The sequence below is a fragment of the Coregonus clupeaformis genome, chromosome 11 (assembly GCF_020615455.1).
Source record: "Coregonus clupeaformis isolate EN_2021a chromosome 11, ASM2061545v1, whole genome shotgun sequence".
In the NCBI taxonomy this organism is placed as follows: Eukaryota; Metazoa; Chordata; class Actinopteri; order Salmoniformes; family Salmonidae; genus Coregonus; species Coregonus clupeaformis.
In genome coordinates, this window is record NC_059202.1 from 26,851,731 (window position 1) to 26,877,547 (window position 25,817).

The 25,817-nt window shown below is 43.6% G+C and overlaps 1 protein-coding gene across 1 annotated transcript; it reads right to left on the reverse strand.

The window, feature by feature from the left end:
- Positions 1 to 551: 551 nt before the first annotated feature.
- On the reverse strand, positions 552 to 2,869 carry LOC121576461 (sphingosine 1-phosphate receptor 1-like). The gene is made up of 2 exons (XM_041889621.1): positions 2,733 to 2,869; positions 552 to 1,989 (listed from the first exon to the last, which is right to left on the reverse strand). The coding sequence occupies exon 2, from the start codon at positions 1,792 to 1,794 to the stop codon at positions 676 to 678; it is 1,119 nt and encodes a 372-aa protein (XP_041745555.1). The 5' UTR covers positions 1,795 to 1,989; positions 2,733 to 2,869; the 3' UTR covers positions 552 to 675.
- Between the last annotated feature and the right edge of the window lie 22,948 nt (positions 2,870 to 25,817).

Sequence of the window (25,817 nt, forward strand, 5' to 3'; positions counted from 1 at the left end):
TATACTGTAAGCCAGGTTTATAGTTTAGGTGCTATACTGTAAGCCAGGTTTATAGTTTAGGTGCTATACTGTAAGCCAGGTTTATAGTTTGGGTGTTATACTGTAAGCCAGGTTTATAGTTTGGGTGCTATACTGTAAGCCAGGTTTATAGTTTGGGTGTTATACTGTAAGCCAGGTTTATAGTTTGGGTGTTATACTGTAAGCCAGGTTTATAGTTTAGGTGCTATACTGTAAGCCAGGTTTATAGTTTAGGTGCTATACTGTAAGCCAGGTTTATAGTTTAGGTGTTATACTGTATGTGCTTCCCTATGACAGATCAGCGCTGGCAGTCCAAGGTGTGGGGGAGAAGTAAACAAACTGAACAACTCTACATCTCTACTCTCTGACATGGACAGACACTTAGAGAAGTGATAAAACAAATGGAAACTGAAGAGGCAACTTACTGTACAAACTGACATACTGTACATACACACATCCACAGGGCAACAAAACCACATACATACACACACACACACACACACACACACACACACACACACACACACACACAATTTATACACATATATACATAATGTACACACACACAAACACACTTGCACACTGCACAAAAACATATATACATCCACATTTCCTAAGCAGTGGAGCTACTTTTCACACAACAGTCCAGAAGGCTCTTTAAGAAGAGGAGGTGATATTCCCAGAGGATACGATGGTCTCCCTTGGCAAGTACTCCGGCTCATCCTTATTGGGGTGGGACGAGTTGTCCGACTTGCTCCGACTGAACTCGGCACCCATGATGGGCTGGGAGAACTTGCCGGAGGGCCGGGTGCAGATGCTGCAGCACAGGAGCGTTTTGAGGAAGGCGCGACGCATCTCGTTGCTGGTGAGCGTGTAGATAAGGGGGTTCATGGCCGAGTTGAGCACGGCCAGGGCCAGGAACCATTCGGCTTTGTACAGGATGGGGCACATGCGGATGTCGCAGGCCACGTCCAGCAACAGGAGGATGAAGAGGGGAGCCCAGCAGGCGATGAAACAGCTCAGCACGATGATCACGGTCTTCAGCAGGGCCATGGACTTCTCCGAGCTCTTGCTGCTAGCGCTTCCCCCGCTGCGGCCGTTGGAGACCTTGCGGAACACCATCTTGCGGCTGCGGGTGCGCACCAGGGCATAGATGCGTGCGTACAAGACCACGACGGCCATGAGGATGACGCTGAAGACGGTGGTGCAGAACAGGATGTAGGTCTTGTGGTAGAGCGGCAGCACGGTGGAGCAGCTCGGCATTCTCTGGATGCAGTTCCAGCCCATGATGGGTAGGCCGCCCAATATGGCTGCAATCAGCCACACGGTGCTGATGAGCATGAAGACACGACACGTGTTGCCATTGTTGTGCAACTTCATCTTCAGCATGGTGAGGTGGCGCTCGATGGCGATGGCCAACAGGCTGAAGATTGAGGCAGCCAGGGCCACAAACATACTCCCCTCCCGGAAGAACCACTGTGTGGGGGTCAGTTTGTATGTGTTGGCACCTGACAGCAGGATGTTGGCAGTGTACACCACCCCAGCCAGCAAGTCTGATAGAGCTAAGTTCCCAATAAAGTAGTACATGGGCTTGTGGAACTTCTTGGTCCTCCAAATAGTAAGCAGGACCAATACATTCTCAAGAATGATGAAGCAACATACAATGATGAAAACCACAGAGTCCGCTTTGAGCCTAGAATCCTGCTCCACTTTCCGGAGCTTCCCTGTGAAGTTGTAGTGTCTGGCTATCAAATCGGAATACATTGAGTCACCCATGGCTCTGTTTTTAATGAAATCCCCCAAATTCTGTAGTTCAAGACTTAGTCCACTGAGTGGCGCTGGTGGGTCAAGGCACTGCTGGCAATGGTTATCCTAAACGCTTGATGAGTTGTCATTGCAGACGCTCAAATAAAATAATCCTCAATGTCACAGGATATTCTGTGAATGTCCTTGGACCCAATCATCAAACTCCTGAAAAAATTAGAAAATACCAATTTAGAACAGTCATGAAAATGTTTGTAGATTTTTTATGCCTAGCCCAGGCTGCTCATGCCCTTTTATATGGAATGGTGATTGAGTATTCAGTAGGCTAATTGAACAAAAGACAGAACAAAGGTCCTTCTAAAAACAAGTGAACATGACAGAGTGGCAATTATTTTGTAAAAGAGTTGAGAATAAATATTTTTTAGGAATATGTGATAAAGCAAACAATCAGAAAAGTCGGACCCAGATCGGCCCTTTATAGATATGACGATCATGATACCTGATTCTGAACTGTGTGCTGAATTCCACAAGATGGAAAAGTATCGCATTGATGCATAGGCTAAATTACCACCATAATAGGATGTTCTGATTCTGAACTGTGACGTTTGAAAAATCCATGAACTTCAGAACAAACTTGCAAGAACTATCTAACGGCATCTTAACATGAACTTGAAATGCGCTTAAAACTCATGGGCAAGTGATGAGCAAGATGAAAACGTTATTTTGTTCAAACATGTTTTTTTCGATTTCTTCTGTATTTAAGATATGATCAAAAAGTTATTACGTTAAATTACTTTCGAAAGCCAATAGTATTTTTTCTTGTTACAGAACAACTTTTATTTGCATTATTTTAAATTCTTCATAACCTACTAATAATGATGGCCAGACACCTAATTGGGCCAAATACATTGATAAAATCTAGAAATTAAGTCAATGTCATGTTTCCTTACCTTAATAATAGTCGTCATCAATGCGAAGTGTCAACCTTTTATAATGCCAAAAAATCTGTTCAGTAAGAAACCTTTTTGTGTATTTCCCAGTGGATCAGTTCTGTGTGTTTGCACAGTGATCCCATGGACTGAGCGCGGTGCGCAGAATAGGCTAAGTAAAAGTGAATCATTTTGTCAGCTCAACTCAACCCACCCCTCCCCTCCCTTCCCTCCTCATATCGTCCCAGTCGGGTTGTCCTGCTGAGATTACATTTATTTTGAATTTCTAAATTTAGTGTGCATTAAATTGAGAAATTCTTCCAATTTTCCAGAAGAACACATACATTAAATGAATATAGGCAATGAAATCAGTGTAAAAAAATAAATATATATTTGTCAAATGTATGTGCCTTAAAGATTATTATAATAAAAAAATGTATATGAATATTTGGACTCATTTGTGGTTTTACCATCTCTAAATAATAAAGTCAGTGATAATAATGATAATAATAATCACCATGAATGCTAGGCAACTGGTACAACCTAAAGAAAGTAAATACAATCATGATCCTCATTTTAGTAGGTCTGTTTTGTTTGTGATCAAGAAATATACTGTTTGGACAATACACAAACCCTTTGGTGGTGGGGGATGGCCATGGCTACATTTTGAGTCAATTGCTGTCAATCAAAAGTGAATAGCTCAGCAATTTAGCCTCTGTTAATGAAGTGGGGGTTGATATGGCCATTTGGGTTGCATTTATTTTAAAATACATAAATTACGAGGTACGTACAAGAGATTCCATTGTAAAATGGTAATTGCGTAGTAATAATCTATGAGTTACTAATAGATAGATATATAGATTGTGTAGATATAAGTTTTATTCATATCCATGGGAGGGTGTTTATGGCTTCAACCCAAATGTTCCTCCATTGTCATCTGAACAGAATAGCCTGCCTAAAAAGACCAACGTCTGTCTTGACGATGTGGTGCAGTTGATTTAGTATGCTTACTAACATTAATTTAGATATTCTAATGGACACAAAGATGAATACTTATTATGATACCTCTACTACTATTACTTTTAGTATTGGCGAAGCCAGCAGTCATTGTGGTAGTAATTATAACAATAAAACAATAATGATACCAATAATGCCATTAATAAATTCCGTTATCAGAAATAATTTTGCTTTTATCTCTGGGAATGCACCAGCTGTGCACATTATTCCGCCCCCTGATGACACCACCCCTTCCCTCCACCAAATTAAGTCAAGCAATATGTGCATGAGTAACCCCCCTCTATCCCTTGTGCTCCATGAGTAACCCCCCTCCACCCCTTGTGCGCCATGAGTAACCCCCCTCCACCCCTTGTGCTCCATGAGTAACCCCCTCCACCCCTTGTGCTCCATGAGTAACCCCCTCCATCCCTTGTGCTCCATGAGTAACCCCCCTCCATCCCTTGTGCTCCATGAGTAACCCCCCTCCATCCCTTGTGCTCCATGAGTAACCCCCCTCCACCCCTTGTGCTCCATGAGTAACGCCCCTCCATCCCCTGTGCTCCATGAGTAACCCCCCTCCACCCCTTGTGCTCCATGAGTAACCCCCCTCCATCCCCTGTGCTCCATGAGTAACCCCCCTCCACCCCTTGTGCTCCATGAGTAACCCCCCTCCATCCCTTGTGCTCCATGAGTAACCCCCCTCCATCCCTTGTGCTCCATGAGTAACCCCCCTCCATCCCCTGTGCTCCATGAGTAACCCCCTCCATCCCTTGTGCTCCATGAGTAACCCCCTCCATCCCTTGTGCTCCATGAGTAACCCCCCTCCATCCCTTGTGCTCCATGAGTAACCCCCCTCCATCCCTTGTGCTCCATGAGTAACCCCCCTCCATTCCCTGTTCTCCCAGAGTCCCAGCTCCATCCCCTGTTCTCCCAGACTCCCAGCTCCATCCCCTGTTCTCCCAGACTCCCAGCTCCATCCCCTGTTCTCCCAGAGTCCCAGCTCCATCCCCTGTTCTCCCAGAGTCCCAGCTCCATCCACTGTTCTCCCAGAGTCCCAGCTCCATCCCCTGTTCTCCCAGAGTCCCAGCTCCATCCCCTGTGCTCCCAGACTCCTGCCCATTAATCACATGTGCTGCTCCCTCTGTCCCTTCAAGTCTGCTGCTCCACTCAGCCCTCAGGAGGTGGGGCAGTAGGGAAACATGGCATAACCATAGCCTCTTCTGAGTGTGTGTGTGTGTGTGTGTATATCATCCATTCAAAACCATCCTTAGTTTCAAACATGATGGTGTATGCATTATGTATTGGGGATGATTTAACCAGAAAATGCTCACATCTGTAATTGCTGCCAAAGGTGTTTTCACCAAGTATTGCCTCAGAGGATGTATACTTAGGCCTATGCAATCACGTCATCAAATTGTCTTGTGTTAATTACATTTTAAATTATTTTTTACTTTGAATTAGTGGGGGGAAGTCCTTACGTGTTTGTGTCTGTGTGAAAGAGAGCGCAAAGAGAGAGGAAAAGCACTCAAAGGAAAGAGGACAACATGGAAAACTTCCTTCAAGAGGTCTCTTTGGTGAATTCTTTGACAGGGGGAGAATATCTGTATCCCTGCTCCAGTTGGTTGTCTTGTGAGCGAGCGTTGGCACCATCGCTGTCAGCTCTCTGGACAATCAAACCAAGTGAGATCAAAAGCCTGCTTGCAGAGAAAGACAGGGTCTTTATTTTGGGAAGTCCCACTGCCATCCCTCTTTCATGGTTTATTTTTGATCTCCTTTACTTAGACATAATGTATCCACCACAGGACTCTGACCCATTTATCCTCCAATCCTGGTTGCTCCCAACATGGCCTAATGGAAGGAGAACATCAGCATAAATCTAAAACAAATTGGCCCATAGATCGACCAACCAAAATAAGCCCTCTAGACTTTATATACGAATCATTTCACAGTAATGCTTTGCTACAGTACACATTGCTGCAGTACTTGATACATTTGTGCAAATGTGATCCAAAGCAGCTGGGACCTTAGGCACGTTAACCTCCCTTCCACTCCCCCTCCCCCTCCAATGTCCGAGAGGTCAGGGGGAAAGTAGCCATGCAGAAAAACTACGTGGAGCGGCGAGAAGAAAGAAAAAAAGGGGAACTAACAGAGGACTGTGCTTCTATGAGCTCCACGGACTTCGTTTCTTGACTCTCAGGGGACAGAGTCGAGGAGGTGAATGACATTGGCCCCATAAGGAAGAGGAGAGGCCCCAACATGACGAACTCCGGTAACTCACTGGTACAGAGAGAAGAAAACCAAGACATGTGCTCATTGAAATTGCTCGATCGTGCTCCAATTGATCCACCATGATACTTCAACTGTGACATTCTTTACATCCATGTGCCAGCTGAATTTGGCATCTCACCACCACCCTATTCCACTCCCTTTCTTGCCATTTCTTCATTCTATTGTATCTGGTTGGTTCATCATTATCCCAGTCTTTCTCCAGGTGCAACCCCACCGGAATCTGCATGTCCAAAACCCTAACACTCACACCAACACAGTCATTGGATTGTGAGAAGACTTGAAAGTCTATTGGTTGATCCTACTTTGTGCAATAAACCCCTACCCTCCATACTAGTACTGTATGTGTTTGATATATGTACACATATCCAGACTTACATTGATTTCTGTTTGTATAGTATATTTTTCACAGGGTACCAAAAGTTATAGTAGTTATATATACGCTACAGAGACTTTACGTCATGACAAAGTCACACGTTCAGAGGCCACCTCTGAGCATAGCACAGCCTAGAAAATTATGGAGAGGTCACATGTGTTGGACAATGAGAGCACATAGGCCACTCAACCCAGTAGGCGGAACTTCTCTAGATTTATGTTGCAGTTTAGCTTTATAGCCATTGGTCTAGACAGCTAGACAAATCAAGTTTTGAGTGCAAATCATCTGTTTAAAGAAAGCAATAAATACAAGAAACAGACAAAGTGCTGCAGGGCAGGTTAAGCACAGCAAATAATTTATGGAACACAGCAATGTCAATTTAGTGTCTGGTAACATGACTGTTGTTCTGTTGACCATGTCAGATGTCAGTGTAGAAAACGAATCCCCCAAAAGAAAAGCAAGACTGGAAAAGAAAGTGGAGAGGAAACCCTCAACTATTCTTATTGCTTTCTCTGTAGGTGTTTTTAAAACCCCCTCAAGTCATGGGTTGTAAAAATACCGATGGCATGTACTCGCAACGTTATACTGCTCTCATAAAGCATTCCACAGGAATACGATCGCAGGAAATGCTCAATGAAGGAGAGAACAGAAAACAAAAGTAATTTACGGAGGTTTTTACAAGGCCTCCTAGGGTTTCAAGTTACGTTGGGTAGGTCTAAGTGTAAAATAAAATAAAAACGGCAACAAAGTATGTCCTTATATCAAGACGTCTATTACTCACACATAAGACACACTGACAAGCACAAGTAGTATGGATGGCGTAGTTGAAAATAGACTGAAAAGCATACACTTAGACTTTTAGCAGGATTTCAACGTCCCTGACCAACTTTAAGCACAAACATTAACGTGAGTCCCAATTCTAATCATCTACCCATTCACCACTTATCTAAAATCCTTCACCAGTTCAACCAGGTCAAATATAAGTTGTAAGGGGGGTGGAAGAACAACATTTCACGAAAGATAACAATCCCCACATCCTTGCCTTTTCCTTCCAATGCCCTAAAAAAGTGACCTTTCTCCTTCGTCCGGTTCTCACAGTCAGTATAGATAGCGCCAATCAATCCCACACAAAACATACTTTGGGAATCTTTGTTATATTGACCATAAAGACCACATGCAGAAGCACCGTCATCAAAATGCAGGTCAAAAAGACAACACTGGCAGGTGAATACACTTTAGGATGATCAATACAGGCCCTAGTTTTGTCGCACTTGGACTACTGTTCAGTCGTGTGGTCAGGTGCCACAAAGAACAGGGCAGGACGGCTGGCTCTTGGATGTACACAGAGAGCTAACATTAATAATATGCATGTCAATCTCTCCTGGCTCAAAGTGGAGGAGAGATTGACTTCATCACTACTTGTATTTGTGAGATGTATTGACATGTTGAATGCACCGAGCTGTCTGTTTGAACTACTGGCACACAGCTCGGACACCCATGCATACCCCACAAGACATGCCCCCAGAGGTCTCTTCACAGTCCCCAAGTCAAGAACAGAATATGGGAGGCGCACAGTACTACATAGATCCATGACTACAAGGAACTCTATTCCATATCAAGTAACTCATGCCAGCAGTAAAATTTGATTTAAAAAACAGATACAAATACACCTTATGGAACAGCGGGGACTGTGAAGCAACACAAACATAGACACATGCATACAAACACACGATAACATACCCACTATACACACATGTAAACATTGAATTTGGGTAATAGATATGTGGTAGTAGAGTAGAGGTCTGAGGGCACACACCTATTCCCCCTCAGGAGACTGAAAAGATTTGGCATGGGTCCTCAGATCCTCAAAAAATTCTACAGCTGCACCATCGAGAGCATCCTGACTGGTTGCATCACCGCCTGGTATGGCAACTGCTTGGCCTCCGACCGCAAGGCACTACAGAGGGTAGTGCGTACGGCCCAGTACATCACTGGGGCCAAGCTTCCTGCCATCCAGGACCTCTATACCAGGCGGTGTCAGAGGAAGGCCCTCAAAATTGTCAAAGACTCCAGCCACCCTAGTCATAGAGTGTTCTCTGCTACCGCACGGCAAGCGGTACCGGAGTGCCAAGTCTAGGTCCAAAAGACTTCTCAACAGCTTCTACCCCCAAGCCATAAGACTCCTGAACAGCTAATCATGGCTACCCGGACTATTTGCACTGCCCCCCCCACCCCATCCTTTTACGCTGCTGCTACTCTGTTAATTATTTATGCATAGTCACTTTAACTCTACCCACATGTACATATTACTTCAACTACCTCAACTAGCCGGTGCCCCCGCACATTGACTCTGCACCGGTACCCCCCTGTATATATAGCCTCCCTACTGTTATTTTATTTTACTTCTGCTCTTTTTTTCTCAACACTTTTTTTGTTGTTGTTTTATTTTCACTTTTTTTGTTAAAAATAAATGCACTGTTGGTTAAGGGCTATAAGTAAGCATTCCACTGTAATGTCTGCACCTGTTGTATTCGGCGCATGTGGCCAATAACATTTGATTTGACTTAATATGTTGTGAAATCTGTGTATAGAGCGTATGTTATCATGTGTGTGTAATGTTTTTAAAATGTATAACTGCCTTCATTTTGCTGGACCCCAGGAAGAGTAAGTGCTGCCTTGGCAGCAGCTAATGGGGATCCATAATAAATACAAATACAAATACAATGCATTGACTTATTGAATTTTAGGTGAGCATGTTCCCATTTTATGTATCACCCAAACAGAGGAAGGCCTACAGAGCATGTTGAGCATTGAGATTGTCACCATTTAAGAGAGTCATTGTTAACCTGTAAGGACACAGTATGCAATGGCATGATCAGTAGAGACAGCAATGAGATGTGTTCCCGTGTGGCTCAGTTGGTAGAGCATGGCATTTGCAATGCCAGGGGTCTGGGTTCCATTCCCACTGGGAAACAGTACAAAAAAGAACAAAAAATGTATGCACTCACTACTGTAAGTCACTCTGGATAAGAGTGTCTGCTAAATAACAAAGAAAATGTGATGCCAAGTACAATATGGGGTGAGATCGCAAGGCATGACGGGTTCCATGTTCTTCACCACGCTTTAAATTCCTTCCCAGAAATCAGCTCCGCATAGCTAGCTGTGAAGTCCCAGGAATGTCTCTCACCTCCTAGAGTAAAATGGTTGACAGTGACACTCAGTCTTTTCCATTTGATTGACATATAAATCATGGGAGCTTCATTCTCAAAGGGAGGGATTCATCAGCAAATACTGGATTGGGAACGGAGATGTTGTGATAGATGGAGGCTTTGTAAAGATAACAGTAATTGAGGACCGCTGGTTATTTCAGTTGAATTATCTCCATTGTCATTAGTGTTCAATGTGAATACTGTTACAGCATAAACATACCATCATTAAAGTGAGCATTGGGGGAAACCTTGAGAAGTAGCTAAATTCTCAGGGTTAACCACAAGGTCTCTAAGATGGAGACTGTTCTGGACATGCCAGGACTGACTGGATGTGGAATATTGGAACCATGTTGGCTCCATGAGAAAGTGCCATAGTTTGCTGAAACTTTTGAGAAGGTATGTGTCATACATCTGTGTTCCTGGACATGCAACTGGCCACACAAGTAAGTTGAACAAAAGAGTAAGAATCTCCCTTTGTTGTCGTGGGCAACAAATCTGAGCGTGACGTGATCCAGCTCAGTGTAAGCCTTTTGGCTTTTAGAGGGGCTTTGCATATTGGTCCGACAAAAGAGTGTTTTAAACGCAGGAGAAAAAAAAAAAAACACACTCGCCCAAACACACAGATCTTGAACGGGGAGGAAAGAAGTGAGAACAAGCTACAGAGAAGTCACTAGTCTTCCGTTATCAAACTGTGGGGTTCAATCCAATCATGGGAGCTCCTAATATGATCTGTCAGCTTCAGTGGAAAAGATTAAAGCAGAAAAATCTTTCCTAGTAATAATCTCTGCAGGAATTAAAGACATCTTTCAGTTTTGATTGGTTTCTCTGGAGTTAAAAGTAGAATAGTGTATTACAATATTCAGTAACATCAAGCAAACTATGTTTTGGTCGTACATTAGGTCTGATATGTAGACCTCTTTTTTTTTTTTATCCGACTTGCTTGTTCATTTCTGCAGTTCTGATGTGGCAAACAGTATACTATTTGTATTTGTATTTATTATGGATCCCCATTATTAAGGCAGTTATACATTTAAAAAACATTACTACACATTCATAACAGATTTCACAGCACACTAAGTGTGTGCCCTCAGGCGCCTGCTCCACTACCACATATCTACAACACAAAATCCATGTGTACGTGTGTGTATAGAGCGTATGTTATCGTGTGTGTATAGAGCGTATGTTATCATGTGTGTGTATAGAGCGTATGTTATCATGTGTGTGTATAGAGCGTATGTTATCATGTGTCTGTGCCTATGTTTGTCTGTGCCTCTTATTTTTGACTGTCATGGATAATCATATTCAGAAAGGCTAATGGCTACTATACACTGTGGTCTTTGTCATGATTAGTTCAATGATTACTTCAGGCAAAATCATTGTCCTGTAAAGGGTTCATTCTGTATTGGTCAAGGTCAAAGACCCAGATGCATCACCTGTATTGTTGCCATGTACTTCTTGTTAACGTGACATGTCTCTCTGTCTCATCCATATATAGTAGCTTATAACATAACATGGTGTCAGAAATGGGATCCAAACCCATGCCTCCTTTGGCAGGGCTTGTTTACTGACATTAGAAATGTAAACTGTGGAAGTACATAATCTCCATCCCTCACTGGAAACTCTATAGAACTGTGCCACTCCCACCATCTCTCTGATTGGACATAGGAACTATTCTCCAAGAAAGCATTGGTTTGGAATCAGGTGAGAGGCTGTATTTTGTGAAGCTCTCTGTCAAGTTTGATCTCTAAAACTGTTATAGGCAGAAGTGAAGAACTATGCACTCGACAACCTAAACACATCGTATTCCTGTCACGTCACAGTGTGTTTCTCTCTGATGAATCTAACGTTACCGTAACTTTGGGAAAATTCACTTCCTCCATTGGAGGTTTTCTTAAGGCACCCAGGAGAATGAAATGACACAGGCTCATTGACACTGCTAGTTCTTCAGCTTGTCGCCATGGTGAGGCGTAAACTATGCCAAGCTCTGAAAAGGGTGAACTGCACTCAGAGGAAAGTCTTCTGTCAGAGGAACGCCCCCTTCACAACTCTTCTCTTTCTCCTCAGATTTTCAGAGTCTTTCAGTCGAACAGGAAATGGGAATTGGACAGGTCATGAGTCTTGGTCACTTGCCCATGTAAAAATACACCATTTAAAATACGCCATTGTCCAAAAGACAACACACAGTCTCAGTGATAAAACAAAACGTTCAGCACTGCAATGAATATATGGTGAACTGGAACTCACAAATGGGGTAATGGAAATTACTGTTCTGTGTCTTATTTTCCAGCCCCGTTTCCTGACCTGGGATCTGTTGGTGCACACTGTTCATGCTAGAGGCACGACGCCCCTAAACAATGGCCTGGCTCGAACTGACCGGCCACAACACTTGACCCAGGATGTGTGTGTGTGACAGAGGGCTTATTCAAAGAGGAAGTGAGGTCACAACGCATACACATCCCTGAGCCCTAGAATGTCTGGGAACCTTCCATAAAAGGTGGGGCAGCCATGTCCCCCAAAATTCAATCAAAACACATGACCATTGTTACAATCACCATGGTGATTATTATTATTGTTGACATCACTTTTGACTCTCTCTCCCAGGATGTAATTCCTGGTTTTTAGTCGGTACACTTTGTCTGAATCACTTTTTGTCTTGATAAACATCCATGGGTTATTAACTGAGTAGTTTCTCTATCATGATATGGAGCTCAAAAGTAGAGAGAGAGATGCAGTTGTGTTCCCTGTACCTCAATATGGCATGTACAGACGTAGGATCTAAATTTGAGACAGTTTGCTACAACAGGAAATGTGAAATATTATGTGGATTCTAATTAATGGAGCCATGACTACATGGGCTACAATCAATAGAGCCATGACTACATGAAACTCTCTTCCACCCCAGGTAACTCAAGGTAGCAAAAAAACAGATTAAACAAAACTGATAAAATAACACTTTACAGCACGACAAGGATTGTGAAGAGACACACAGAAATTGTAATGTATTTTTTTATTGTATTTTGTACTGTATTATGTAGTGATACGTGGTTGTGATACGACTGTGATACGACTGTGATGTGTGGTTGTCTCGCCTGGCTATCTTGAGATGAATGCACTAGCTGTGGGTCGCTCTGGATGGGAGCGTCTGCTAAATGACTAAATTGTAATGTAAATGTAGTGCTATGTATTTTATGTATTTTATTTGTTGTGTTTTCTTTCCTGTTTGGAACCCAGGAAGAGTAGCCGCTGCCTTGGCAACAGCTAATTGGTGATCCTAATAACTACTACTAAATACTACTAATGGACATTTTTGCAGGGGTTGAATTTTTCGTAAGGGAAAATCACGTTTGAAATTTCAAAGTGGAAATTACAAACTTCAGATGTCTTTTTAAACCTCAAATACACTACAGGTTGTACATTTCCTGTTCTCCTGCAACAGGGTGATTCAATTAAGATCCTATATCTGTACCATGATCTCTCAAAGTGAATGTCCCTTGTTACATAACCTTACATGGAAGACCCCTCGCTTTGTTGTATCTGTTTGCCTTGGCTCAGATGTGGACTGAAATGGGCCCCGATTGTTCCAGGGAAATCTAATGATAACCAGAGTGATAAATGTCAGCGTCTGGTGAGAGGCCAGACGGTACTGTCTACGCCACTACAGATGCTCCAGGAAAGTGGGATCATTAGGGGGAAGTACCAGCTGGCACCTGATGTCACCAGGAACAATAGTGATGTTTGGAAACACCAAGGTCGGCCCACTGAGGTCTCCCTGCTGGGAAATAAAAGGCATGCTTGCTGGTTTCACTCTTCCCAAGCAAATCTTTTCAATTTAAACTATTACAACCCCCTCCCATCCACCAGCCCAATATATTCATTAATATGGAATAGCACTCAATCATGTGAAACAGAGAGGAAACATGATTAAAAAACAAAAAAGCATAAATTAATTTAGCTATCCAGTTTTGGGAAGACAAAGAAAATTGACTGTGACTCCCTGCCAACAACACATGTCCCACCATCCAAGATTTTGTTGGAAAAACATGCAGTATTGTATGTTCGGTATAGTTGTTGATATAATGGATTACACTTAAACAACACATTTCAGCTAAAAGCCTTCATCATGGTGCTATGAAAATCATATAAATTATCATCTTGAATCGTCTGTAAACCATCCAATAAAATGTCAGTCTCTTGCCCCCTGAGGGAGAGGACAATGTAGTGATTGGGCCAAACTCTACTCTCTGCAGTCCCAAAAGATAGATGTCCGGGTCCCTTTCCAGGAGACTTCCTGCATCACCGTGGAGAGTTGGACCACAGGGAGATCCAGCTCACTCTCTGCCAAGTGACAAACCCCCTCGACTCTGTGTCCATCATTCAGCTTTGTCCTCATGTCTCACAGTCTTTCAGTTGATGAGATACTGTGCTCTCAAAGATGACCAAGCCAACCAGCCAAATGGTACATAATGAAAGAGTGAGAATATGGCACAATGAACACCTTGATCTCTAGGAAGTCAAAGACATTATGAGGATACACTTAAAGGTTGCCAATATAAGGCCCAGTTAATGCTCTCAGTAAACAAGCACCCAGTGGAGTGTGCTTACATCGTAATCTGTAAACACAGGTGTGCCACAAGGATCTGTGCTATCCCCCATGCTGTTCATTCTTTGTACTATCAACTGCACAAGCCATAGCCCCATCTGCTCCATTGTTGGCAGCATCATCTTTAGCCAAAGAAGGCTGGACTAGACATCGAATAGACACCTCCCATCAATTTACAAAAATGTACTGTTTGAATGCACCATGAGAGCATAAATCATGTGTGGTACATCATTTAGAATTTTTGGATAGCATTGTTCAGTTGAAACCAGTCTTCTATATAAACACACACTGAGTATGGCCATTTCCAAACTGTAATTACTCCAATTATTCCTTTATCTCAGGCTACCAGCTCTTGTCAATGGTGTTTCAATTAATTATGCATTTAAATCAAATCAGTGAGTTATCAACAATGTGCAAATGTAATCAAAAGCACGTCATTAAAACCAAATCTCAGGCATGCAGTCTACAGTACAACAAAAGACAAACCTCTCCTCTTGACATTTTACTTCAGCGTTTATACAGAAAAAATCCTGAGATCTTGCTATATAATACAACTCAGGTGCTCTACTCTCCTCACATGTGGAAAACATTTGGGTAAATCTTTGATGAAAATGTAATATAGGGGACCTTTAAATAAGAGATAGAAACTGATTAACACAATCAGCAGGCCAATGTTTGGACTGCTCTAACTAAAAATCTATTGTAATACGTAGGAATGTCAGAACCAACTGCCACTGTAGCTATAATTACTGCTAACTGTCTCAAGAGGGAACAAAACTGAACAAAACCTAGAGAAAAAGAGAACCGTACTGTAGGACCCTGGCCCCAACTATACCCATGGAAGGGTTGTTGGGGGGAGGAGGGATGTTGAAGTGGTGGCTGGGTTTGGGCGGCTCACAGAAGGGTAGAGGGGAATTGGGGAAGGGGGTGGTTGATAAAAGGGTTAAGCTAAGCATGTCATAGGAATGTAAATTGGTTTGTGTCTAATTGAAGCGGGCCATTGGATGGGTTAGGAGCAGACAGAAGAAGTCCCAGAGTTGGAATGCGCAATCTGTAAATGAGCAGTCAGTCTATGAGAAAAGAGTCAGAACCACCAGCTCTTCCTACTCATCTCAACATACTGTAGAAATGTTTACACAGTTGATTTAGTTCACAAATTGCTGCCTGTGTGTGCATAGTCTTACGTGAAACCATCTATGTCTGAGGGGAGTGTTCCTGGTTGTAGTAGCAGGCTGAATAGTTACATCATATTATGAGGTATGTCAATGCTCTTCATAAACGGCAAGTGTCACATTGCTACTACTGTATGTCAGTATTATGACAATGCCTGGGTCTCTAAAGTCACGTGTAACCAAAGAGCAAGGACAGAATACAGTAGCATTAGAATGAGTCAGAGAAACTTGACTGTGCAAATCAAACCCATGGGGGAAAAAATGGCTTTTACAGTGCTCCTCTAACTATGACCGACTAGTTACTTCCTGTGACCTCCTTGGGAGGTGACTTTCTATTGGTTGAAAAGAAAGATAAAGGCAGTCGAGCTCTCTGGAGTCTGGGAGAGGAGGGGGTGTAGTGGTGAAGTTACCAAGGGAGCACCAGAAAGCATTAGACTACTTCCTCCTGTCCATCACTTCCTCTGATGTCATACACAGCCCTTTCTGGCAACACTGCGGTGCTTTGGGAAGGATTACGACTCCTCACATCCCACATTACTTGAAAGTCTAACTTTGGAATACTCATGGCTCTATTAAGTCTGTATCGCTGAAACGTTACAGAATGCGCTGTAGAAATGTAAAGGTCATTTCCAACTGAGCCGACATATACAGCATTTACCATGAATTCAGTCTCCGCTAACGCAGGAACATTGCCTTTCAATTTCAATCAAGATGTAACGGTGAACTTTCGCGATACGGATTGAATAAAGGAGACTGATTATAGTTGTGTGTTCATTAGATCATAGAAAAGAGCCAAGTTGTAGAGTACTTACTAAAGGGAACCTAATAATTGTGCATCATGAATGGCTGAGTTTGATTTAAAGCACATGCCCTAAATCAGGGTGAACATTCACCCCACAAACTAATAAGACACTGCAGCAACAGGAGTTTTTTATTTTCTATAAAATATTATTAAATTGTATTTTTTCTAGTAAACTTCCATTGTCCTCCAAGATATTATGTTGGAACTGATCAAATTAATGATGTGCTATAATTAAGCTGGAGACCAAAGTACAACATTTTTTCCTCCTCCTATATACTGTACGAGGCAGGTGAGCTTACTTTCATTGCTCTAATAATAACATGCTATTATCCAACCTCACTGATCCCAACAGACCACCCATTAGACGTTCTCAGTGGACCAATGGTGAAAGGGGAAACAATCAAGGGATGTGGACTCAACTCATAATGGTAAGCGGAAGAGATCCTATCTCAATTATTAGTTGTTGTTGATTTAAGCAAACATGGTCTAGTAATACATTTTGTGATGAAGGCATAGTATACCGTACATTCACACACTGTAATTGCCAAAACAAACGTGTGTGTGTTTGTATCTGAGAGAGAGAGAGAGAGAGAGAGAGAGAGAGAGAGAGAGAGAGAGAGAGAGAGAGAAGAGAGAGAGAGAGAGAGAGAGAGAGAGAGAGAGAGAGAGAGAGAGCTGAACAACCTCTTGTAAGGGGACACTGTGTTCCAAGTGACAATAGAGCAACAAGAAATGTTATCAACAGAGGAAATCAAATGTTATCAGCAGAGGAAATCTGTTGGACAACTGAATTAAAAAAGATGGGCGTTGTCAGAACCATGGCTATTTGCTATAATTAACATGCTTTACCAGCTTTCACAACCGTGGATTCATGTGGAACACTTAATAATGTAGATATGCACAGATTTGGTACGTAGAGGGAAATGTTATGTAGTGCAGTACTAGATCATTATGTTAGGGTTGATTATTATGTCAAGGGATATGATGACCACAGTAATGGAACCAAGCATTTTGCTTATTAATACCTGGTATGATGACAGAGCTACTACATGAGAGTGATGTCTATCTGTAACTTCCACCCTCTAATGTCTCCATTAATGTTGCCAACATACTAGTGGTAATCTTCTTACTGAAAAGTCAGACGACAAACAGCAGAGAGAGAACCCCCTTGGCGTCACCCATTCCGGTGCATGTCAGTCACCGACAGTAAAAAAATAAGACGTCAGTATGCCCTCTGCCCTGTTTCTCTCTCTCTCTCTCTCTCTCTCTCTCTCTCTCTGTCTCTCTGTCTCTCTGTCTCTCTGTCTCTCTGTCTCTCTGTCTCTGTCTCTGTCTGTGTCTGTGTCTGTGTCTGTGTCTCTGTCTGTCTGTCTGTCTGTGAGATGTGAATGTGTGCTGATTCAACACTGTGATTCGATAATCCTCATTGGGGGTGAATTAATTGTTATTGATGCACACTCTCACCCAGTGGCCTCCAGGTATAATAAGAAACACAGAATGTATTGGGCTTAGAACTTTGCACAAGAGCTGATCTAAGGTCATTTTCGTCTTTTAATTCCTGGTGGTTGATGTTATAAATAGGGGTATGGTAAGCTGATCCTAGACCTCAGTGGTGTAAAGTACTTTAAAGTACTACTTAAGTCGTTTTTTGGGGTATCTGTACTTTACTTTATATATTTTTGATTGCTTTTACTTTTACTTCAATACATTCCTAAAGAAAATAATGTACTTTTTACTCCATACATTTTCCCTGACCCCCAAAAGTACTTCTTACATTTCAATGCTTAACAGGTCAGGAAAATGGTCCAATCAAGCACTTATCAAGAGAACATCCCTGGTCCTCCCTACTGCCTCTGATCTGGCTGAATCACTAAACACATGCTTCATTTGTAAATGATGACCGCGTGTTGTAGTGTGCCCCTGGTTATCAAAAAAAATTATATATATATATATATATTGTGCCGTCTGGTTTGCTTAATATAAGGAATTTGAAATGATTTTTACTTTTTACCTTTACTTTTGATATAAGTATTGTGATGTCACGAGAGGCTGTGTCCTGGAGGGACGTTACATCCCCCTGAGGTGGCTGCAAACCCAGACAGCTATGGCTCCATCTGCTGGTATGGTCGGGAACTCCACCCCTCTATGGCCAATCTTCCCACGCACCTGAAACAAATGAGGAGCTGATGAGCTGAAGGTTTGGGAAGGGAAGAGACACAGTCTCCAAGCTGGGCTCTCTGGAGGACAAGAGTGCTGCACGTCCACTTCCATGAGGAATATAAGGATTTGGAGATACTTACCTTTGGGAAATACTCACCTTTGGATATATGCACCTGTGGAAATACGTGTGGGACATTTGGAAGGACGTTTTGCTGGGTTGGCCACTAGCTGCAACGGGAATACAGTAAGACTGGGGAAAAGTTATTTGAGCGAGGGAGAGTTATGATTTTGGATGTGGAAGAGACATCCATGAACTGTTAACCCTTAAAGAGCCACCAGAGAACAGAGTTGTGTTATACTTTCGTTAGTTTCCCAAGACCTTTAATAAAATCCTTGTTTTGGTTGAACCTGGTCTCCTTGCCCTACTTGAGCAATCCCGCTGAAAGCTGTGTAGCCTCTCGTGACATCACAGATGGTGGAGAATACAGGCACGCTCAAGCGTTAATAGTGCATGTCAGAGGAGGATACCGAAGGTTTGATCACCCAGTTTTCCAAGTTGGCCGTAGGCTCCCCGCCGACTGAAATGGAGGACATATTGAAAGCCCTTGTTGCTGGCCAGCAAGCCCAGATGCAAGCAAACATGGCTCTCTTGGAGGAGCAAAAGAAAGCCAACCTTCTGAAGGCAGAGGAATTGCAGTTGCAGAGACAGAGGGTGGTCCAAAATACCCGCCCAATAAAGGCAAGTGACTTTATATCTAAGATGGGAGCTACCGATGACATTGAGGCATACCTGCATGCATTTGAGGCCACGGCCACTAGGGAAGCCTGGCCCAAGCAACAGTGGGTTGGTCTGTTAGCCCCCTTTCTAACCGGGGAATCGCTGAATGCTGTCCGGGACCTGGGCCCTGACCAGGTTACTGACTATGATGCCCTGAAGTCTGAGATCCTCAGCAGATATGGACTCACAAAGTTTGGTATGGCCCAGCGCTTTCACAGTTGGACCTTCCAACCAGACCAACCTCCTCGGGCGCAGATGCATGAACTTGTCCGAATCGCAAGGAAATGGCTGGATCCGCAGAGGAATACAGCAGCGGCGGTGGTGGAGGCCGTTGTGGTGGATCGTTACCTACGCGCCCTGCCTTATGAGGCAAAACGGTTCATCAGTCAACAGGCCTTGACCACGGCTGATCTGACCGTGGAAGCTGTGGAAAAGTACCAGGCCACAGCGGAGATGCTGAATGCTTCCCGAAAAGACCCCAGGAGGGCGGCCCCACCACAAATGGGAAGAACCCGTCCAAAGGACACCAAGGTCTCGAACCCAGCCACGTCAGGACTTATCCCGGCTCCAGGGGGAGCCAGAAACCAGGCGGGTCCAAGAAGAGTACACCAGGAGGGGGGAAACTCGACAGTGTTACCGGTGTGGGGAGATGGGACATATCTCCTGGCAGTGTGGGAAACCAGCCGATGAACCTATGCCCACTGCGGAGTCCTCCAGCTCAGCACCCACACACCGTTTTGCCTCGCTCTTGGGAGTCGTAGATGGCGGCCCAGATCGACCCCCCACCTGCCCGGTAACTGTGAATCACCATGATGTGGAGGCCTTACTGGATTCTGGTAGCCGGGCCACCCTGGTGCGTAGGATTTGGTGGGCCCAACGTGTCTGACCCCGGGGAAAGTCCTCCCAGTTTCCTGTGTCCATGGGGACACCAGAGAATACCCCATTACTGAACTTACAATGACCAGCACACGGGGAACCATACACACGACGGCGGGGGTGGTTGATTCCCTCCCCGTCCCTGTCCTAATTGGACGAGACTGCCCAGCCTTTTACCCACTCTGGAGAGAGTCTCAGGAGAGGATAACCCGAGTACCTCGGAAACGGAGAGGCAAGACTCATCCTGGGAAGGCTCCGGTGCAATCCTCCGAGTTACTCACTCCCGCCCGGGCTCTGATAGGGATGGCAGGTGCCCAGACCGACACAGAGACGGAGCTACAGAATCTGGACAAAGAACTGTCTGGTCTGAAGGGGACCGCTGAGAGGTATCGTTTGTTAAAGCAACAGTTAGACATGAAGACAGAAGAGTTAGATATCCTCCAGGCTAAACTCCAACAGAGCTCCTTCCCTAAGCAACAGGAGGAGCTGGAGATGCTGCGCAGGACCATCGAGGAGTGTGAGGAGACCCTGCGCAGTAGTAAGGAGGTCCAGAAGAAGGCAGAGGAGAAGTACAAGGTGTTGGAGAACAAGATGAAGAATGCGGAGGCAGAGAGAGAGAAGGAACTGAAAGCTGCTCAACAGAAGCTAAACTCTGCTAAAACCAAGGCTGATGCGTTCAGTAAGAAACTCAAGGAGAGACCCCAGAGACCGGCACTGTACAACACAGCACCAACTCACCGGATGGAGTGGAAACAGCCGAGGGCTGGCAAGCACCACGGCAATGCGGACGCCCTCTCCCGGCGTGATGCCTTCTTCGCTGCCTTTACCCCGACGAGGACGTCGGGCCCGAGGAGGGGGATGTGTGATGTCACGAGAGGCTGTGTCCTGGAGGGACGTTACATCCCCCTGAGGTGGCTGCAAACCCAGACAGCTATGGCTCCATCTGCTGGTATGGTCGGGAACTCCACCCCTCTATGGCCAATCTTCCCACGCACCTGAAACAAATGAGGAGCTGATGAGCTGAAGGTTTGGGAAGGGAAGAGACACAGTCTCCAAGCTGGGCTCTCTGGAGGACAAGAGTGCTGCACGTCCACTTCCATGAGGAATATAAGGATTTGGAGATACTTACCTTTGGGAAATACTCACCTTTGGATATATGCACCTGTGGAAATACGTGTGGGACATTTGGAAGGACGTTTTGCTGGGTTGGCCACTAGCTGCAACGGGGAATACAGTAAGACTGGGGAAAAGTTATTTGAGCGAGGGAGAGTTATGATTTTGGATGTGGAAGAGACATCCATGAACTGTTAACCCTTAAAGAGCCACCAGAGAACAGAGTTGTGTTATACTTTCGTTAGTTTCCCAAGACCTTTAATAAAATCCTTGTTTTGGTTGAACCTGGTCTCCTTGCCCTACTTGAGCAATCCCGCTGAAAGCTGTGTAGCCTCTCGTGACATCACAGTATATTTAAAACCAAATACTTTTAGACTTTTACTCAAGTAGTAATTTACTGGGTGACTTTCACTTTTACTTGAGTCATTTTCTATTAGGGTATCTTTACTTTTACTCAAGTATGACAGCTGGATACTTCTTCCACCACTGCTAGACCTGAGCTTGTGGGCAACCCCTAACTAGAGTTTGTGAGTGACTTTGGGCTGCTATGTTTGTTCGTCTGTTATCATGGGTGTACTGCACCCAATGAAGACGTCTGGGTAAGGCATTAAATCCCTAAACAAACACAGGGATGGCTAATCGGGATCAATCCTGACCTAGCAGATGTGCATGTTTCTTCTTTGCTGCCCTTCTGGACAGAACTATAACAAAGTAATAAGCTAACAAAAATCTTTATTGAATAGAAATGTCTAAAGTTGGTTGAAATATGTCTTACCCCCTGTTGGAAAACGCACATGATAATAAGGGGAAACAGAAATACTGAAGCTCAACCCTCCATATTATGTCAGCTGAACGATTTGCATGATTTATTTAGTTAGCGGTCATTGTTGCTCTCCAATAATGACACAGAAATCAGCTGTATTTGTTGAATCCTTAGTGGTAACTAAGTTGAATCTTAAGTGGTAACTAGGCTATACATTTCACAACTACTATATGTTTCTTACACAATATGTTGTACAACAGAAATACAGCAGTTCAGCCTGAGAGATGTAGAGTAGTTTATCTGCAGTCAACAGCTGGCCTTGGCTTTCCTGGGAAGCATTGCCCGGTGAGAGTAACCTTTCAGACTGAGTCAGACGTCAACGTTGGGGGACCCTGTGTATATTGTGTACGGCGGTGATTGACAGTAGGGTAATAATAACAGTATGTAACAGTACGTAGCCACCAACTGCCTTTTTGAATTTCTGTTCTTTTTTTATGAGGGGCTCCATTGTGTGGCATTGTATTTCTTTCCACAAGGACTCAAATGTCACATTCAAAGCCGGGGAGATGTTTAAGGTCTTCAAGTTATTTTTCCCAGCCTGGGTCAGAACAATGAAAGAGCTGTCGACCAGCCGAGGTGACTTCAGGAGGAGATAAAAATATATATATATTGAACAATAACAACAACTGCCCATTCACACGGTGCGTCCTGCACTTTGAGGGCACAAAGCTGTTACTGGTTGTAGTATTTCAACTCTTGTTCAATAGAAACTTGTACAATGACTGGTTTTACAGCTAGTACATGCGTTTTGTGTGAGAATGAGATGAGAACAACGAAGAACATGAACAAGTGTCTTGTCTCCTGTATCCCCATCGTCCTCCATTAGCACGCACACTACGACATGTCATGCTCGACAGAATGGCAACATTGTGAAATGACACTTACCGGTATGTATTAGGGAAAGGGAAAGGGGGATACCTAGTCAGTTGCACAACTGAATGGATTTAACTGAAATGTGTCTTCCGCATTTAACCCAAGCCCTTCTAATGACCACTGTCAACCTGTGTCCCCAAATACCCTTTCAGTCAATTCACTTACAAACTTATGTCTACATTATTTATTTATTGGTGCTCTTTGACAGATATCTTGCATCTTGTTTAACCCAAATATCTAGAATTGCTGAACAGGAAACTGAGTTACTACTTTACTTTAGTTATGACACTGTCTTTTTCCATCTAGTTTTATGTATTGATCTCCCACAATCTTCTACTTGGAAAGTGGATTCTGGATTTTCCAAGTTCAACCTTCTGGCTCAGACAGGACATGGAAACGATTCCAGCTGAGACAACTATAATTCCTTCCTTCCAGATCATGTTTGTATAATATATGAAGGCGGGAAAAGCACTTGACCAGAAATTGGACAGGAATTGATGGATTCTCTGTAACAGAAGTAGGCTATATGCCTGCAGTATTTGGCAGCTAGAGAAACAGGTTGACAAGTGTTCAAAGGAAACAGTGTCAATGACTTTCCCAAAAATTATTTTACCTAAAAACATAAATTAATCCCAGACGTTCGTGCTCTAAATTTGCTTATACGTATTTATGCAACCAGTTACACAACCGTTGAAGCAGAGCGTTTGGAGAACGTGATGAGAATGACAGTGGTGAAGAGAAATGAAGGGAAGGAGATGGTGAGAAAGAGAGGGAGAGGGAGGCCCAGCACTTAATTGTTACTCCCAACAGAACCATCTCCAATTACTGCACAAAGGGGGCTCATTCAGGCCCCATGGACTTGAACACTGTGCCCCAGTGAATGCTAAGAGGACCATTCTACTGGGATTCACCCACACACTGGGGGGTCCACTATCAACCACTACTCTGCCCTGCTCCGTCAAAACCATACAGGCTCATTTACCTATTGGACCAGATTCACTAGACACTTTGTGTCACTGCAAGGTTTGCACAACATTGGCTGGCTATAGCTTTTAAATCAACCTGCATCTTTTTAAATTGGTTTTATACTGAACAAAAATACAAACGCAACATGCAACAATTTCAAAGATTTTACTGAGTTACAGTTCATATGAGGAAATCAGTCAATTGAAATAAATTAATTAGACCCTAATCTATGTATTTCAAATGAATACAGATATGCATGTTGGTCACAGATACCTTAAAATAAATGGGCCTCACAATGGGCCTCAGGGGGCCTCGTCACAGTATTTCTGTGCATTCAAACTGCCATCGGTAAAATGCAATTGTTTTCGTTGTCCGTAGCTTATGCCTGCCCATACTATAACCCCACCGCCACCATGTGGCACTCTGTTCACAACGTTGACATCAGCAAACCGCTCGCCCAAACGACGCCATACACGTGGTCTACGGTTGTGAGGCTGATTGGACATACTGCCAAATTCTCTAAAACGACGTTGGAGGTGGCTTATGGTAGAGAAATGAACATTCAATTATCTGGCAACAGCTCTGGTAGACATTCCTGCAGTCAGCATGCCAATTGCACGCTCCCTCAAAACTTGAGACATCTGTGGTATTGTGTTGTGTGACAAAACTGCACATTTTAGTGGCCTTTTATTGTTCCCAGCACAAGGTGCACCTGTGTAATGATCATGTGGTTTAATCAGGTTCATGATATGCCACACCTGGCAGGTGGGTGGATTATCTTGGCAAAGGACAAATGCTCACTAACAGGGATGTAAAAGTAGCTTTTTGTGAGTATGGAAAATTTCGGGGATCTTTTATTTCAGCTCATGTAACATGGGATCAACACTTTACATGTTGAGTTTATATTTTTGTTCAGTGTACATTTCCACTGTTAGTACACATATACTACTGAAGTTGGGAATTTTGTGCGGCCGTGAAAACATTTCAGAAGGCCACATAATGTAGTGTTAACCTTTTGTTTCAGGAGATCCAGGTCTAAAAACATCTGGTCATAACATTTAAAAACCCTACTAAGGGATGTATGGTTGGATGCTATTAGTCAACAACAGCTAAATGGAGCTAGGCTACAGTAAAGTTATGGCCTGAACTACTCTCTGCCATATTCACCTTCCTGATCTTTATTTTCCTCTGCCCAGAATACATCCCATTGTTACCAGAGCCATATTTCGGTTGTCACATTTCGCAATTGCAAACTCACCTCTACAACTTTTCCTTTGAACTGTGTGTAGCCTACCATTTTTGGAGAATGATGTGTGTATTGCTGTGGGGTGACAGGAAGCCTGGATGTCACCAGGAAATTAGCCATTCTCGTCTGTGCATCCCATTTCTGGAAATGCATTGAATTCCTCTCGTAGTTTCAGGGATGCAATCGTAAAGGTGTTTTCTCCTGGTAGTCATCCACATAGCGAACAGCTAAGTCACCTCTCACATTGACCTTCCATTGTTTGTATGTTGAGTTTATCCATCATTAGGATATGTGTTGTTGTTAGGATATGTGTGTATAAGGACCTTTCCAAGGTTATCCTGCCATGAACACTGCTCGTCAGTCCAGTGAGATGCGTTTGGAAGAAATCATCTTTGTGTCATATTTCACTAAGTTGAATTCACTGTACAATTTTTGTAATTTAGCAGACACTCTTATCCAGAGTGACTTACAGGGGCAATTAGAGTTAAGTGCCTTGATCAAGGGCACATCGTAAGATTTTTCAACTAGTTGGCTTGGGGATTCGAACCAGCGACCTTTCGGTTACTAGCCCAACGCTCTTAACCGCTAGTCTACCTGCCGCCGGGAATGTTTCGACTTGTGATATACTCCATCCACTTTCTCTTAGTCTGAGACAAAAATGTTGTCTAAATGGTTCCAGTGACAAAACGTCATCTGTGCTCTTCTTCTACCCTCATTTCCATGTTACAATACCACCTCCTCTATTTCAAGAGCAGGTTTCTCTCCAGTGTGAGCCTTGGTGGTTGTTGAGGGCATCGGAGAGCTTTGAAAACAGACAGGGTACATACAGT